The sequence below is a fragment of the Miniopterus natalensis genome, chromosome 14, assembly GCF_054644295.1.
Source record: "Miniopterus natalensis isolate mMinNat1 chromosome 14, mMinNat1.hap1, whole genome shotgun sequence".
NCBI lineage: Eukaryota > Metazoa > Chordata > Mammalia > Chiroptera > Miniopteridae > Miniopterus > Miniopterus natalensis.
The window spans coordinates 59,305,386-59,319,864 of NC_142094.1; the positions used below are offsets into that span (position 1 = coordinate 59,305,386).

The following is a 14,479-nucleotide window of genomic DNA, read 5'->3' on the forward strand; positions in this document are numbered from 1 at the left end:
AATCCTGACAGGCCCTTTCTGTCTGTGGGTATCAGTTCCTCCTGGGAGCAGGTGGGCAGAGGCTATGATTCTACCTAAGAATCCCACCCCTGGGTGGGTGCACACCTGGGAGGAAAACCACAGGAATGCTGTTCCTTCTTGTCTCACCCCTAAAGCCGCATGCCGAGCCAGCTCTCGGGAACATGGCAGCGGACGGCTTGGGGGGAGCAGGTGCTCGGTCCTACCCTGGCTGCACCCTCGGGATCCCACAGCCTGGCTTTCCCGGGCTCAGCGAGCAGCCTGGACTTCAGTGGGTGGGCAGCCGACTGACCCCGAGGAGACTGCACAGAGCCCGCCTAACCCCCACACACAGCACCCGCCTCACGCACAGCACCGCAGAGAACAGAAGCCTGGCTGGAGTTTCCATTTTATTGGTTGCTTCCGAGTTACACACAACCTGCGTTCTCAGCAACAATTTTCAATAGCCACGCCTCACATTAACAGACAGTTAAAGCATAGATTCCAAACAGGCAGCTACGTGATGCTCCACAGAGGAGGTAAAGTTTAGACTATCCAAGACACATCCCCACCCCCGCAAATTCTGGAACAAAACACGCTTAAAATTCCGCCATGAGCCTATGAGCCCGAAAGTACAAAATCTAGCCACTGCTTAAACCTGGGAATGGACAGTCGTGTGTTTTCTAGGTCAGAAAACAAGGAAACAGGAATGCTTCGGAGTCATCTCTACTGTCTGAGTATTTCTGCTCTATTTGTATCTTAAGTGACTGTATAAACACAGGCACAGCACGTATCTGAGAATAGGTTTCACAAACAATACAGATTTTTCAAACATCTTTAAATTTAATCAATGAGAAAAGTAATTCAGTCGCTTGAATTTTAGGTTTAAAAAAATTAAAAGTATTTCCATGGACTATTAAAGCTCTCTCCCCAAAAGTATAAACCGTTACACACTTTCAAACCTGAAGCGTTCACCTCTTTCTCTGAGATGAAAACAGGAGAGATGGGGCCCTAAAGGTATAAACGATGTAAATACTTGACGCAGCTGCACAGGAGCCTCAGAAGCTGGAGGGACAGCGTTCCCACCAGTCTGGGCTGTGACCGTGACGATGACCACGGCACGACTGACACCTGCCTCACCTGGCTTGCAGGGTCAGAGTTCCTGGCACGTGGTAACCTGTCACTCTTTGGCGGGTTCCTGTTTGGGGGTTTCCAGCTCATTCAGTAAATCTCTGCCGGCAGCTCCAGCTTTCGAAGCAAACAGAATGGCTCCCTGTTTAAAACCAAGGCTCCTCAAGCTCCGGGCATAGTCTGCGTATATGGCGGAAATGAGTCTCTGTGAACCACAGTTAAGGGGCAGAACAGAGGCAAGGGCCCGGTCACACTCCGGCCAGGCTCCCAGGCTGGAGAAGCTCCACCCAATACGCAGGAGGGACTGAGGGCCACTCCCGGCCTGGGGGAGGTGACGGCTCCACCTGCGATGACACCAAGTCAGCAGCAGCTGAGTTGTCGTCCTCCTAGAAAGCCCAGCAAACATCCTCCCGGATTCCCCCGACCTAAACAACTAAAGGCTGGAGGAGAGGACTCGTGCATGCCCCTGTCTGAGAGGCTGGCTTTTGGGGGCAGATACAGGTTCAGTGAGAGGTTCTCCTGACAGGGCCTGACCCAGGTACCTGGGCTTTGGGTTTTTAGATGGCCCTGCTCGCTGGGTTCGGCTCCTTTGAGCTAGTCAGCTCCACCAGTGCCTAGACTCAGGATCCTTAGTACGCTTACGTTCAGTTTAGTTTTCTGTACTAAAAATGCACAGAAAACCAAGTACCCGACACGCAGAAATGAGATCACAATGTAGTAGGTCAGGAGAAAGTGCAATGAGGACAAGCAGGTCTACAAACAGAAGGAAGGGAGTTGTCCTCTTGAGCACGAGCTTTTCAAAGGAAAACGGACTCAGCTGACACCCAGAGCAGACAGACCTGGTTACAGGTGGACCAGTGCCCGCCTGCATGACACGTCTCTTCACAAAGTCGCGTCCTGTCCCGCACTAGACTGTCACTATGGATAAGGAGGAGTCTTTCTTTTTACTGCTGTACATATCTTCCAGATTAACATGTAAACTTTTACTCCACGGAGGAGTTTTGACATCGTGCCACGTTAAAATAGCTGCCCCTACACCTTTCGTAAATTATTCCTTTACCTTTTAAAGTTCCGACAAGAGCCCGGCTGGGCGTGGCTCAGCGGTTGAGCATTGACCTAGGATCCAGGTGATTGGGGCACATGCCCGGGTTGTGGGCTTGATCTCCCGTTGGGGGCATGCAGGAGGCAGCCGATCAATGACTCTCTCATCATTGATGTTTCTGTCTCTCTCTCCCCCTCTCCTTTCCTCTCTCTGAAATCAATAAAGATATATTTTATAAAAAATAATAATAATAAAGTTCCGACAAGATAGGACAACCTGAGGCCCTCCCCTTACAGCCCCTCCTGCTCCTAGAGCTGGGGCCAGAGGTGCACCGTCCTTGTCTCAATTCTCCCCTCCCTGCCCCTCCTCGGCTCTGGATCTTTCTTGAGATAACAGAGTTCCTGCCCAGGCAGCTCGACAGAGAGGAATTCTAAACCCACTTGTTCATCTGCTTCCTCCTCAGCATAACCACCCAGCAAAGGATATCTGTGTCCTCGCCGACCTCCATCGCCCCGTACATGAGACAAGCCTCCACAAACAGGGCCGCCCGGTCGAAGTATCTCATGCTGCCCAAGGGAAGAAAACAGGAGTCAGGCTTGTGACTTACGGCATTTGGGGTAGAACCATCCCAGGGTATGTCTCTGTATAAAGACCTGTACACGTTTTCCCTGGAAACCCAAGTACTACGAAAGTTACTCCAGCACCTTTCCAAGTCCTGGCTTACAGAGGACAGGAGGGAGCTCACGCAGGTCCCTAACCCCATGGTCTCTTCTATTAACACTTAAAAGAATGAGGAACAGCTGAAATACACAGAAACCTTTAGAGACGGGACTGCAGGCATGTACCCATGGTCCAGCCATGTTTACCTCCACCGACCTCCCTGACTTTTACACAGATAAAATGCCCCATAACAAGCTATGGTCATTATTACTCTTCACGGTTGCAAAGGGCATTCCCCCCACTTGCCACACGGTCTCCCTCCTGCTGCTCACTGCCCTCACGGCAGGTGCTCTGCGCAAAGCTGAACCGCCCCCAGCCCTCTACAGAAGCCTCTCATATTCCCGCAGCGTGTGGGGCACCTGTGGAGCGTCTCGGCCACGCTGGAAAAGCAGCCCAGGGAGAGGAGGACCAGGAGGGCTTTCGCCTTCTGGTTGACTTGGGGAGAGCACAGGTGGTCCACCCACCGCTTCAGCACATCGGCGCACTCCTCAGAATTCAGACGGACCTGGGAGAGGTGCCATGTGAGCAGACATTGCACTGTATATATGTATATAAATCAACCAAGATGGGGCCAATTCACGAGGCAAATGCTAGGTTTTGCTCCACTGTCCCACAGCCCAGACGCTGCTGTTGCCTGTGACTGGGGGCGACAAGGACCCGGGCTGCGGACATGGGGCCCACAACACCCGAGGGCTGCAGTCTGGCTCACACCCCAGCAGGGAGAGGAGGCGGCCACTCTCACTTCACTGCCACCAACATGAACTGCCTCTTCTAATAGGAAGCAGTGCAAATTATACTCAGAGAGAACAGGAGGGTGGGAGTTACAAGGAAACATTGCAAAGCAGCTCTGAAGCCAAAAATACTTCTGATCATGAGTAAGAAGTTCAAGATGAGATCCCATCCCAAATACTCAGCACCGACAGGAATCACCTTTGCGAGCCATGCAGCCCGATTCCACTCGCCGTAGGTTTGCAGGTAGCGGCAGGCGTCCGCGGCCTTGTCGATCAGGCAGAGCAGCTGCACACCCTCTGGAAGACACAAGGGCAGCCCCTCGTGGCACCACAGCCCCCTCTCTGACCAGCCACCCACAGTCAGGTCAGACTGACTCCACCTAGTCATGTCATTTACACCTGCTGGAGACTCCTGACTAAAATTTTAAAATAAAATATTAGGACATAGTTCTATGATGCTGCCACTCAAGTAAACCAGGCAGGAAACACAGTCAGTCCTGAAAATAAACAGGTAAGCACCTCACTCACTGGCTTTCATCTATTATTTGCCCTGGTTTGTCCATCTATGCCTGTCATCTTGGCATTAACAGTGCCCCCTTTCACTCTTAAAAGTGCAATTATATAGTTATCTTCTAAAGAGCTGGCAATTATCTTTCTTTCTCCAACACATATAAAAAAGACAAAAATATCCGCAATAATCTAATCCCTTGCTAGGAACAGGTCTGACTTTCCAGAGCACTGACCCACAGACACGCCTCACCTGCCAACTTGCCATTAGCGATCATATTAGTGGCCACGAGCTTGATGGTGCTCTGGGAGGGGCCCGAGGAGGTGACGGTGGTAACCAAGCAGGCTTTTAGGGAGTCACAGTAGTAATGCTGGTTCTCCGCACTCGTTTCCAGGAGCAGCTGCACAGCTCTGTCTGTCTGATAAAGACACAGCTCCTCTAATTCCTCTCCTCCAACACAACCTTTTAAGTTCATAACCTGGAACACTGACACAACTGGAAGAGGCCTTTCGCTTCCAGCAACTGCCTATGAATGCTTTGTTTACAAACATTTACTGGTCTTATTTTGAGAGAAGGCCTACATTTATACTTATACTTTCAGAGAAACATGGTGTGTGTATGAGAGAGAGAGAGAGAGAGATGTGATACTCTGAAACACCTGTCAACCAGCAGCTCCATGAAACGTGAGGAGTTATAAAAACTGACGCACTTGGCCCAGGAGAAGTAGCTGGTCCGTGCATTTCCGCGCATGATCGTAAGTCGACCGTTTAACTTCCTGCAGATTAACCCTTTCCAGCTGAAATTTCTAGAGTAAAGAAAAAAAGAAAAATTGAGCCTGGGTTATAAGACTTCTGAATTATTTAAACTTTACTGTCCTTAATAACTTCATTTTAACAAACATTACTTGGACTTCTGAGGTTATTAACCAACTTTACAGAAATCCACAGTCTAACAGGAATGTGACAGGAACACCTGAGACGCAGCACCTGCCAAGGACACGGGCACCTGCACAGAGCTGGAGGGAGAATCCCTGAACACTAAATATACTGCAGATTAAAAAGCTACGAAGCTACCTTCTTATATATAAAACAGCAAATTCAAACCAAGTGAAATACTTTTTATAGAAAATAATAAAGGAGAACTAAAACAAACCTCCTAAGTTAAACATTTTTAGGCAAAGAAAAAATAAAGGACTGTTAATAAAATTTCAATGTGTATTAAAAAACTCAGAAACATTGGTAAACTTTTCCAAGTCCTGGTCAGGCCTTTTCTGCGCGAACGTGCGAAGGGGCTCGTTTCTTTTGTGTGGACTTTAACTTAGTTCCACAGCTTCCCAAGTTGACCAGACTTACAGACACACAAGTAACCGAGACGACAGCTCTCGAGGATGTAACACATGCACTATGATACCTGAAAGTAGGCGTTTTCACAGAGTATATCATAGCATATGTCCAGTGGGTTGCTCGCTCTGTCCTGAGGGGCCGCTCCCTGTGTGGTCCCTGTGCTCTCCTTCCCTCGGGACAAGCTGTGCAGGTAGTGGGCGGCCACTGTCCAGAAGTGCAGCTCTGACTCGTCCCCATAGAGCCTGCGGAGGTGGAACCGAGGTGTCCCCTGAGCCACCCGGGAAATGGGGTCTGGACAGGGCTCCTCAGAGCACCTGAAACACTGGGGCTCAGTGGTGCCACGTGGCAACATGTGGTACCGGGCGTGGTTCCTGGCTCCGTGAAAGTGCTGAAGCAGCAAGTCCTCCAGCCTGTCCCTGGGGCTCAGACAACACAGGGCCAGGCCTGAGCGCAGAGGGTCCTGTCAGCCAAGACCTGTCTCCGTTGTGTTAAGAGTGACACCCCAGTTCAGAAGCTTGGGCCACAGTGCCTTTCACTCTGAACCACAGACCTCAGTGAGGATGAGGCTCCTCTGGGGTAACTGGCCACACGAGGTGCGGAGACAACTTTAAGTTATTCCCCAGGGCGTGGAGGGAAATGTCTTTTTTGTCAGTTACTACTCTGTTGTCAATGAACGTACAGCTCATTGATTCTATAACTTACTGATAATACAACTTATTGGCATGTTTAAGGGCAGGTCCTTTATAGCTGATATTGTAAAAAGCTGTCTGTAGGAGGAAGTCTTTTCAACACAGGCAGCCTACATCTCACATTTAAATGTAATTTTTTTTTTTTCTATTCGTGTTACTACTTTTAAAATTGTCATATTAAAGAACGAACTAAGGTATTTTTCTAAAATCTAAGAGTTTGGTCTTAACTAAAAATCCACAATAAGAGAAGTGAGTTAACCTGAAATTCTCAGTCTCTTACACAGATTCTTCAAAGTGTTACCTGGAAATGAGCAGACATCTCTGCAGGAGAGAGAACTCGGGATCAAGCAAGAGCCTCTTTATGTCGCTGCAGACAGGAGCCCAGAAAGAGGCAAGAAAACAATTAATTAAACAATGAAGCAAGGAGATAAATCAACATGCTCTAGAAATGGAAAATTCCACCCAAAGGGTGTGCTTGGAACTTACATAAGACATTCCTTTGCCATGCCCCTGACATTACAGAAGCTTCTAGAATGTGGAGTGTGCACCTGGGCAGAGAAGTGGTGCCTGGCCCCACACAGGGGCCAGGAGGCGCTGACTGGCTGACGCTCCTGCCACACTCCAGCCCACATGTCTGGAACTATAAGCAGCTGCCTGACTGCAGGCAGGAGGACTCGCTGCTGATGAAAGGACCTTGCTAATCACCAGGATAGTGTCTGCCTTAGAGAAGCCGCATTCAGACTTACTTCTGAAACTACCCCAGGCATAAAGTAGTCAAGGAAGAAGGGCTAGTGTTTTAGGAACGGTTATCTGTAGAGAGCCACACACAGAATATTCATAAATTGGCAGTGAGGGGAAGGAGAGAAACCCTTTAAATCTATTCTTTTCCTTTGAAACGCAAATGTTCACCTCTGAATAGAGAAATCAATAGGTATTTTGAATCTGACATCGATAAAGCACTGTATTATGGCGAGTTTATTAAATGCTATAATCATGAGTAACAGATTCTAGATGGCATACATGTGTGCTGTTTTACTGAGAACTCCTCGTGGACCCGTTCCTACTTCCTCTGCAACATTACTCCTAACACACACTTCTCAATGCTCTTGGCTTAGGGAGCACTGGGTTCTTCCCCAGAACTGTGCGTCGTCCTGCAGGGAGAACCCACTGCAGGAGCAGGAGGCGGGCACAGAACCGCCTGAGTACGTCCTCGTGTGAGGCTCACAGGGTTTGTGGTGGAGGCTGGAGGACGCACACGCCTGCTCTGTTCCTCCCCAGACAGGAGACAGGGCACCTGACACAGAGGAGCTTGCTGAAGACAGATGCTCAGTGTAACTATGAAATAACCACTCACAGAACCAGGCTCTACAGGACACAAACTCTGCCGGAGGAAATAGCCTCTCCTCGGGTCACCCATGCTTCCTAGAACACACAGTCTTAATTTCAAATAGCCTAAGTTACTATGTTTCTTCTATCTTCTAACCAAACATAACTAGGGTGCTTACTTAGACAACGAGCTCAGCTGTTCCTGGAGGAGGCTCTTTATCTCTTCATTCTCTGGATAATCGCTGCAGGGAAAGATTGTGAGTAAGTTCTTTCTCTCTCCACTGACAGCCGTTTATTTCTTTACCAGAAAAAAAAAGCTGTGTTAATGACAGAAGTAACCTTTCTGTAACCTTGGTCAAAAACCTGGCTACAGACCAAACAGCAACACTGTACTCAGGAACCCGCCAATCATCTTCAGTGTCTGCTTCTACCTCATTCAGTCAAAACGAGGAATTGGGTGAAGAGGGTCTCTTTGACTTTCAAGAAACCAGAGAATGTATCAGTGGGCTCCAAAAACAATCAGGTTTAGATTCACATAAATAAGGAGTTTAGCAATGATGAAGGGGTTTGCTCATTCCATTCCACCAAACGAACCCTCGTTTCTCCTCCGAGACACTTCTTGGAGCATAGACACATCAACGTCTACTTTTACCCACCTGACTCATGCCAACCTGCGCACTCCACATGGCCTGAATTCAGTGACACCTGTGGGTTTACTTACAACTACTAACAATAGTTTCTGTGAATATTTCTTTGCAATGAGGTAGGTATTGAGATTTATAAAACATGAAATACCTCTGAAGTAGGCCCATTCTGGGTGCTTTTAAAAAGATTTCAGCCTGGCCCCAAATTGCTCGTGGTTTCAACCGACCCTCTCCACACTTATGATGCCATGTTCAAACTGTGGGTGAAGCGACTACAGGGCCAGCTGAGAGCAGCATAGGCTCTCAGCCCCCCAGGCTCACACCACAGGGCCCCAAGGGCAGGAACAAGACAGCCTGGCAACTCTCTCTGAGTCTCTGCCTCAGCCTGGCTTAAGGTTCCAGTCCTTTTAAGTCCTGGAGTGCAGAGGCCACTGCTCATTTTCAGGGATGTCCTTCATCCCCCAAGGAAATTAAAAAGGAAAACAGAATGGGGAAACTTACACCTGAGAAATATCCAGAGAGTACTGTCCATTCCATGGCTGGTGCAGCAGGAAAGCCTTCAGGGCGAGGGAGGCTCTCGGAACAAGGAGGTGGGGGCACCACACGGGCTCTGGAAAAAAGTTTAAAAAAATAAAATTTTATGCTGCTATGAAGCTTCGGCTACAGACAGTTTACAGAGGAGTCTGGTGGCAGGTGAGAGTAAGGTCAACGTAATCACTGCTTGAGACACAGAGGAGAGATTCTCTTCTTCAAACTGAGGTATCTTTCTTCCCCTTTCAAAGATCCAGGTGTCCTGGAGGGTATATGATAACATCCTACCTGAATGAAAGATCCAATGCAACAATCCAACAGGTGTCAACAGAGCTCATTACTGTAAAACACTAACAAGCACACTTAGCAGCACCACCTTACCCCACCCATTCGATGTGTGCTTTTCTGAGAGTTAAACTAACACGGCACCTCAACCCTGAGCTGCTTGCTGCAGGGACCAGGCCAACTCTGACGAGTATGTCCGCAGGTCTCACTCAGAAAGTGGCCCTTGAACAAAATCACTATCTTCCTGGACCTCGGGCCCCAGAACCCCCCACACGCAGTGGCGGGCTCACTTAGGACACAACAGACAAGATGTGCCTGTTTTCCAAGTTCCAGTGCAAAGAATCTGAAGACACAGAGGCTCCAACACACAGGCAGCGGGGCTCTGACTCCCTGAATGGCCACATTCGCCAGACTCCTGACCTCAGCCACAGCTCTCTGGGACCCACTGCCCCTCACACATCCCACAGGACCCGTGGACAGATGCATTTACAGGAGATCACACGAATCTACCACAGTGCTGCCTTACATAACTGACCACACAGACCTGGCACTGTGCTGTCCAGCACGAGAGTCTCTGGTCCTGCGTGGCTCCTGAGCACGGGAAACATGGCTAGTCCAGTGGAGGAAATGAATTCTTACCTACTTAATTAATTTAAATTTAAAAACTAATGCCTGATTCAGTCATTGGATACTTTTAAGAATATTTGGAACAACCTGAATATATGACTACTTTCTCAGTTGTAAATTTTATAAAATCTAAACACAACTCAAGAATTTCTGCTGAAAATTTGTCCTTTGAATTGAGATACGCTCTAAATGAAAATACCTGGATTTTGAAGATCAAGCACTAAAAAATGTAAACTATCTCATCAGTAACTTTAATAATGATTTTGTGTTAAAATGATGAAGTTTTGGATATATGGGCGTAAATAAAATTTTCATTAAAGTCAATTTTGCCTGTCCTTTTTACCTTTTTTTTAATGTGGCACCAGCACTGTACTTCTACTGGACAGCACTGCTCAGAACACTTTGCTCTGTGTAGTTAAGTATAAATTAAATCACAGATAAAATATTTTATGAGGACTATTCAATTTCAAGGTTGGAGAGGGGTCAAGCATGTTTCTAATATTACTTTTTCACAACCAGAGGTTTAAACACTGACTCAATGAAATTATCTAAAACACAGCCCACATTCAAGTTCTGCCACCCTCACACATCCCGGGAGCTGTGTTCTTTTTGGGAATCTAAGGCTCGTCACGGCCATGCCTGCACTGGATGTCCTGCCTCCTCAGTCTCCGCAGCCGTGGGACAGACCTCCCTTTGCTTCTGATCTCACAAGATGTTTTTGCATTTAAAGTGCCAGCTGTCTTAGGAAATAACCCACATTCTGACTTGTGTGTTTTGAGCATCAGACGCAGGTGAAGCATCTCTGGCAAGAAGAGCGCTCAGATGATGGTGGGCACCTCCCACTGATCCCACCGGGAGGAGCAGGTTAGTGGGTCTTCTTCTGGTGACACCAAGTCAGATCATCTAGTTAGGAGAGGGAAGTCACCAGAGCTTGAATTTTTGCTAATCAGACAGGTGAGAAATGGTGCTTTGTGTAGTTTTAATTTACAGTTTCCTTAGTATGAGTAAAGTTGGGCATCCTCTCACCTGCTAAGTGCAAGTGTTTGTCTTTTATACGCCCCCCTTGCGAGGACAACCTGTTAATGACATGCACATACTTTCACCTGGTTATCATTTGTATTTTGCTCATAGTTTCTTTTGCTGTGAAACTTTTAAAAAGTTTTCCATTTAGTCGAATGTATGTTCTCTTTTACACCCCATCATAAAGGAAGGAGTGTGCTTGGTAAGAATGATGCCCACCTCCTCCACAGAACCACAACCCCACGCTGGGCAGGGTGAGGGAGGCGTTAGTTTGCTCAGCCCTCTCTCTGTCCATCCCTAATGAGGCAAGCTCATGATTCTCAAGTTTTCCAGGCAGCCCCTTCGCTTCAGACAGTAGCTGCCAGCATCCAGTCACAAAATGTTTGGAAATAGTAAACGTCAGCGAACAAAAATGAACAGAAGGCTAGCAGCACCTCATCCCCAGGCTCATGCCCTCTGATGAACTCTCTCAAATTCTGAGTCAGCCATTTTCATGACTGTGAACTTCTCTGACCATTTGAAGAAGCCCTCAGGTGAGAGTCAGAGAAGGCATCTGGCACACTGGAGTTGGGGAATGATTGACATCTGCAATTACAAGGGTCCAGCAACTCAGCAGTAAACACACCCGCGTTACTTTCTCAAGTTCAGGCCTCAGGGAACAGGGACTGAAAGAATGGAAGCTGTTCCCTCCCCGGAAGAGAGCCCCCTGCACACAACGAAGCCCGGGGTCAGAGCACCGTTCAGTAGGGTCCCTACCAGTCAGCTCCTGCTCATCCATCCTGAAGCACGCAGACTTCATGGACACCTCAAGAACACGGATGCACCCGTCATCACACGCCAGGATCACTTTATCTGACATGCACCAGTCCACGTCCAGTATCCGGAAGGTCACGTTCCTCCCGCTCCGTAAGCTGCTCACCATCTGCACATTCAGGAGTGAATTTGGTCGTCACTCTCAGAGAGAAAAGAAGACATTCACCACTCTGATCAGTCAGAGAAAGACGGTGCATGGCAAAGGCCAGTGCAAGGTCGAAACGCAACAGTCTCTGGCCATCCGTCTGTCCTCCACACGCAGACAGTGCTTTAAAGGTCCCAAAGGTAGTAATAACATTAAAAAAACCTGCTGAGCTGTCACCTTTGGAACAGAAATACTTGGAAAGGAAAAGTTTGAGGAGGAAACTGTTCTACGTTTGACAAGCCGCGCACAGTGTCATCCTAAAGCAGAGGGCCTAAAGCCACTCGAGAAGCTGGGCCTACCTCCTTAGTGTCCCACACTTCAGCTCCATCATTGTACATCGCTATTAACTTCTGGTTTCCTTTGCCAGGGGCAAAGCGAATCTTCCTCACCCAGCTTCGGTGTGTGGGTATCCCTCTGCGGACAGACAAAAACCAAAACCCCAGTGTGAAGGAGAGTCAGACCTAGTCACCAGAAACGATGCCCTAGATCTCTTTCTGTACCCTCTGACAAGGTCTGGGAGGGAGGCCACACTGGACAGGAGGCGCCTGCCCCTCACCAGCAGCGGGACAATGTCCTGGCACTTCTGTGGGAACGAAGGAGCCAGAGCTCCGTCCGCCCAGCGCTTCCTCCCGAGTTCAGTGACAAGAAGCTCATATCAGGTTACTTTTTTAAAAAACCAAATAACAACGCTGCATTTTTAACTCATACCTGGATATTCTGCCTTTCAAATCCCAAAAATTTAAATTTCCATCCACATCTCCGAGGACGAGCATGTCGCCTTTCCAGGCAATGCAGGTGATGCTGCCCATGCTTCCCTAGAAGAGCAGCAACAAGCACACGTGAACGCGCCACCTGCAGGCCGTCGCACAGAGCGGTGCTCTTACTGAGTAACTGTGACAAAGTAAAGATACTGTAATAAAACCTGACTATAAATGGTTTGCTTTATTATGAGTACAATCAAACACTAACTGGCCTTGGACACTAGAAGAGCTACATAGCCACCTGGCTGGCATGGCTCAATGGTTGAGCGTCAACTTATGAACCAGGAGGTCAGGGTTCGATTCCTGGTCAGGGCACATGCCTGGGTTGTGGGCTCGATCCCCAGTCAGGGGCGTGCAGGAGGCAGCTGATCAATGACTCTCTCTCATCAATGATGTTTCTCTCTCTCTCTCCCCCTCTCCCTTCCTCTCTCTGAAATCAACAAAAACATAAAAAATAAGAAAAGAAGATACACTGCTTCCAAAAAGCCAAATCTTTAAAAAAAAAGAGCTACCTGGCCTATCAATTTCAACTATGAAAAAAACCGAATTTCAACTTGATGGGCATTAAGTAATCTGAACTAGATTTATAGAGAAGGGATATCTTTTGAGAAAGAAATAGCTAAAAGAAAAGAAAATTAAAAGATAAAAAAAGAGAAGGAAAGGAAACACTGACCAGAGAGCTATGGTCTCCAACTTCTCTCTCCCTGCAGGACAAATAAATCTAATCCAGGGGGAAACGAAAAGCTGTTTCGTAACAATCATGCAGCAATTTTTCCACCAAAAAAGAGGATCCAGAGCTTGTGATTCCTCTGGAATAACGAAGGTGAAAAGAGACGCATGTCTGCACCAGGTGCCTGCACCACCAGAATCCACAGGAAGCTTCGCAGAGAAGTTACTTAGGGAAGCTCGCGGTTAGAATGTAACACTGTCGGTTAGAATGTAACACTGTCGGTTAGAATGTAACACTGTCGGATTGACTCCCGGCGGGAGCAGCCGTAACAAACATGCCAAGGTCATGGGACAAGGACTCTGCAGCCCGCTGCCTGTTTCCCAACTTTACCACTAATTTGTTGCATGATTTGGGGCATGTTTACTTAACCTTTCCATGTCTCGGATTTTATCAACCATAAAGTAGGGCAAGCTCATGAAATCTGAGGAGCTCCCATTACTATTAATAAAAATATACAGGTAATGGCCTGAAAACAGCACCTACCGCACAGTGAAGAGTCAACACGTTAGCTATTAAATAATAGCATCAGTCAATTCCTTCTCTGCTTATTTTTGCTTTTATAGAACAATATAAAAATTCACATTTTCATGGCATCTACAGTAAGGAGCAGGAAGGGCCTAGGGCTGCCAAGCGGACCATGAACACACTGGCACCCCACCAAGTGCTGCCTGAGTCCCAGCCATGGTCAGAGCAAAAGGGAAACCAGAAAAGTTAGAAAGTTATGTTCAATAAACATAATTCTGTGTAACATGAAGCAACACTCCGAGATCTCCTCTCTGTCCTCCTGACCATATTAACACAACGTTTACCAAGAATTTGCCTTAAATTTACTTATTATTCCTGAAAATTTTTCCATTTTATAATCTTACTTTCAGACTTCTAAAAATCAGATCATTAAAGCTTGAATTAACCCAGAAGTCAGTGTTATCAGCTCAGAATGGCAGGTGATGTGCTAACACAACTGTATAACTAGGACGTAGAGTTTCTACACCCTCATCTCGAATGCGAGTGATGAGAGGGACTGAGCTGTTTCAGGGGCACGGGGAGGCCCAGGGGGCTGTCTGGGCTCCGAGGGGGAGGTTTCACACATCACTGAGACAGCCGGCCCCTCGCCCACAGGGCAGCACAGCACAGGGCAGCTCTCGGTCTGCACACGAACAGCACGCTGATCCCTCGCGGGTTGTTATGGGGATAAACACAAGCCGCACGTGTAAGTGTTTAATGAAGCAGTTACAATGCCCGCAGTATGGAACAAGTTCATTCAATGACGACATCCCCTTAAATGCTGAAGTTTATTTACACTGAATTTTTCTGAAATAGCCTTCCCACTGAAGTATGGCTTCACTGGATATGGAACCAACAAATCTTTGATGAGAACTTCATTTTTTTAAGAAAAGCTTATTGATTTTTAGAGAGAGGAAGGGAGGGGGAGAGAG

The 14,479-nt window shown here is 47.6% G+C and overlaps 1 protein-coding gene across 3 annotated transcripts in view; it reads right to left on the bottom strand.

Annotated features, from left to right (window-relative positions):
* Positions 1-365: 365 nt before the first annotated feature.
* WDR11 (WD repeat domain 11) overlaps positions 366-14,479 on the bottom strand; it is a 39,069-nt gene continuing 24,955 nt past the window's right edge. The window contains exons 17-29 of one of the 3 annotated variants that reach the window (XM_016207161.2): positions 12,261-12,367; positions 11,852-11,966; positions 11,351-11,516; positions 8,633-8,741; positions 7,667-7,729; positions 6,463-6,528; positions 5,540-5,714; positions 4,839-4,934; positions 4,382-4,547; positions 3,821-3,918; positions 3,250-3,395; positions 2,657-2,736; positions 366-1,335 (exon numbers count right to left, since the gene is read on the bottom strand). In XM_016207161.2, the coding sequence (XP_016062647.2) occupies positions 1,178-1,335; positions 2,657-2,736; positions 3,250-3,395; positions 3,821-3,918; positions 4,382-4,547; positions 4,839-4,934; positions 5,540-5,714; positions 6,463-6,528; positions 7,667-7,729; positions 8,633-8,741; positions 11,351-11,516; positions 11,852-11,966; positions 12,261-12,367 (1,545 nt within the window). In that variant the 3' untranslated portion in view covers positions 366-1,177. Of the gene's footprint in view, positions 1,336-2,333; positions 2,737-3,249; positions 3,396-3,820; positions 3,919-4,381; positions 4,548-4,838; positions 4,935-5,539; positions 5,715-6,462; positions 6,529-7,666; positions 7,730-8,632; positions 8,742-11,350; positions 11,517-11,851; positions 11,967-12,260; positions 12,368-14,479 lie in introns of those variants that run through there. The other 2 variants (XM_087824078.1, XM_087824079.1) reach the window with 2 other exon arrangements.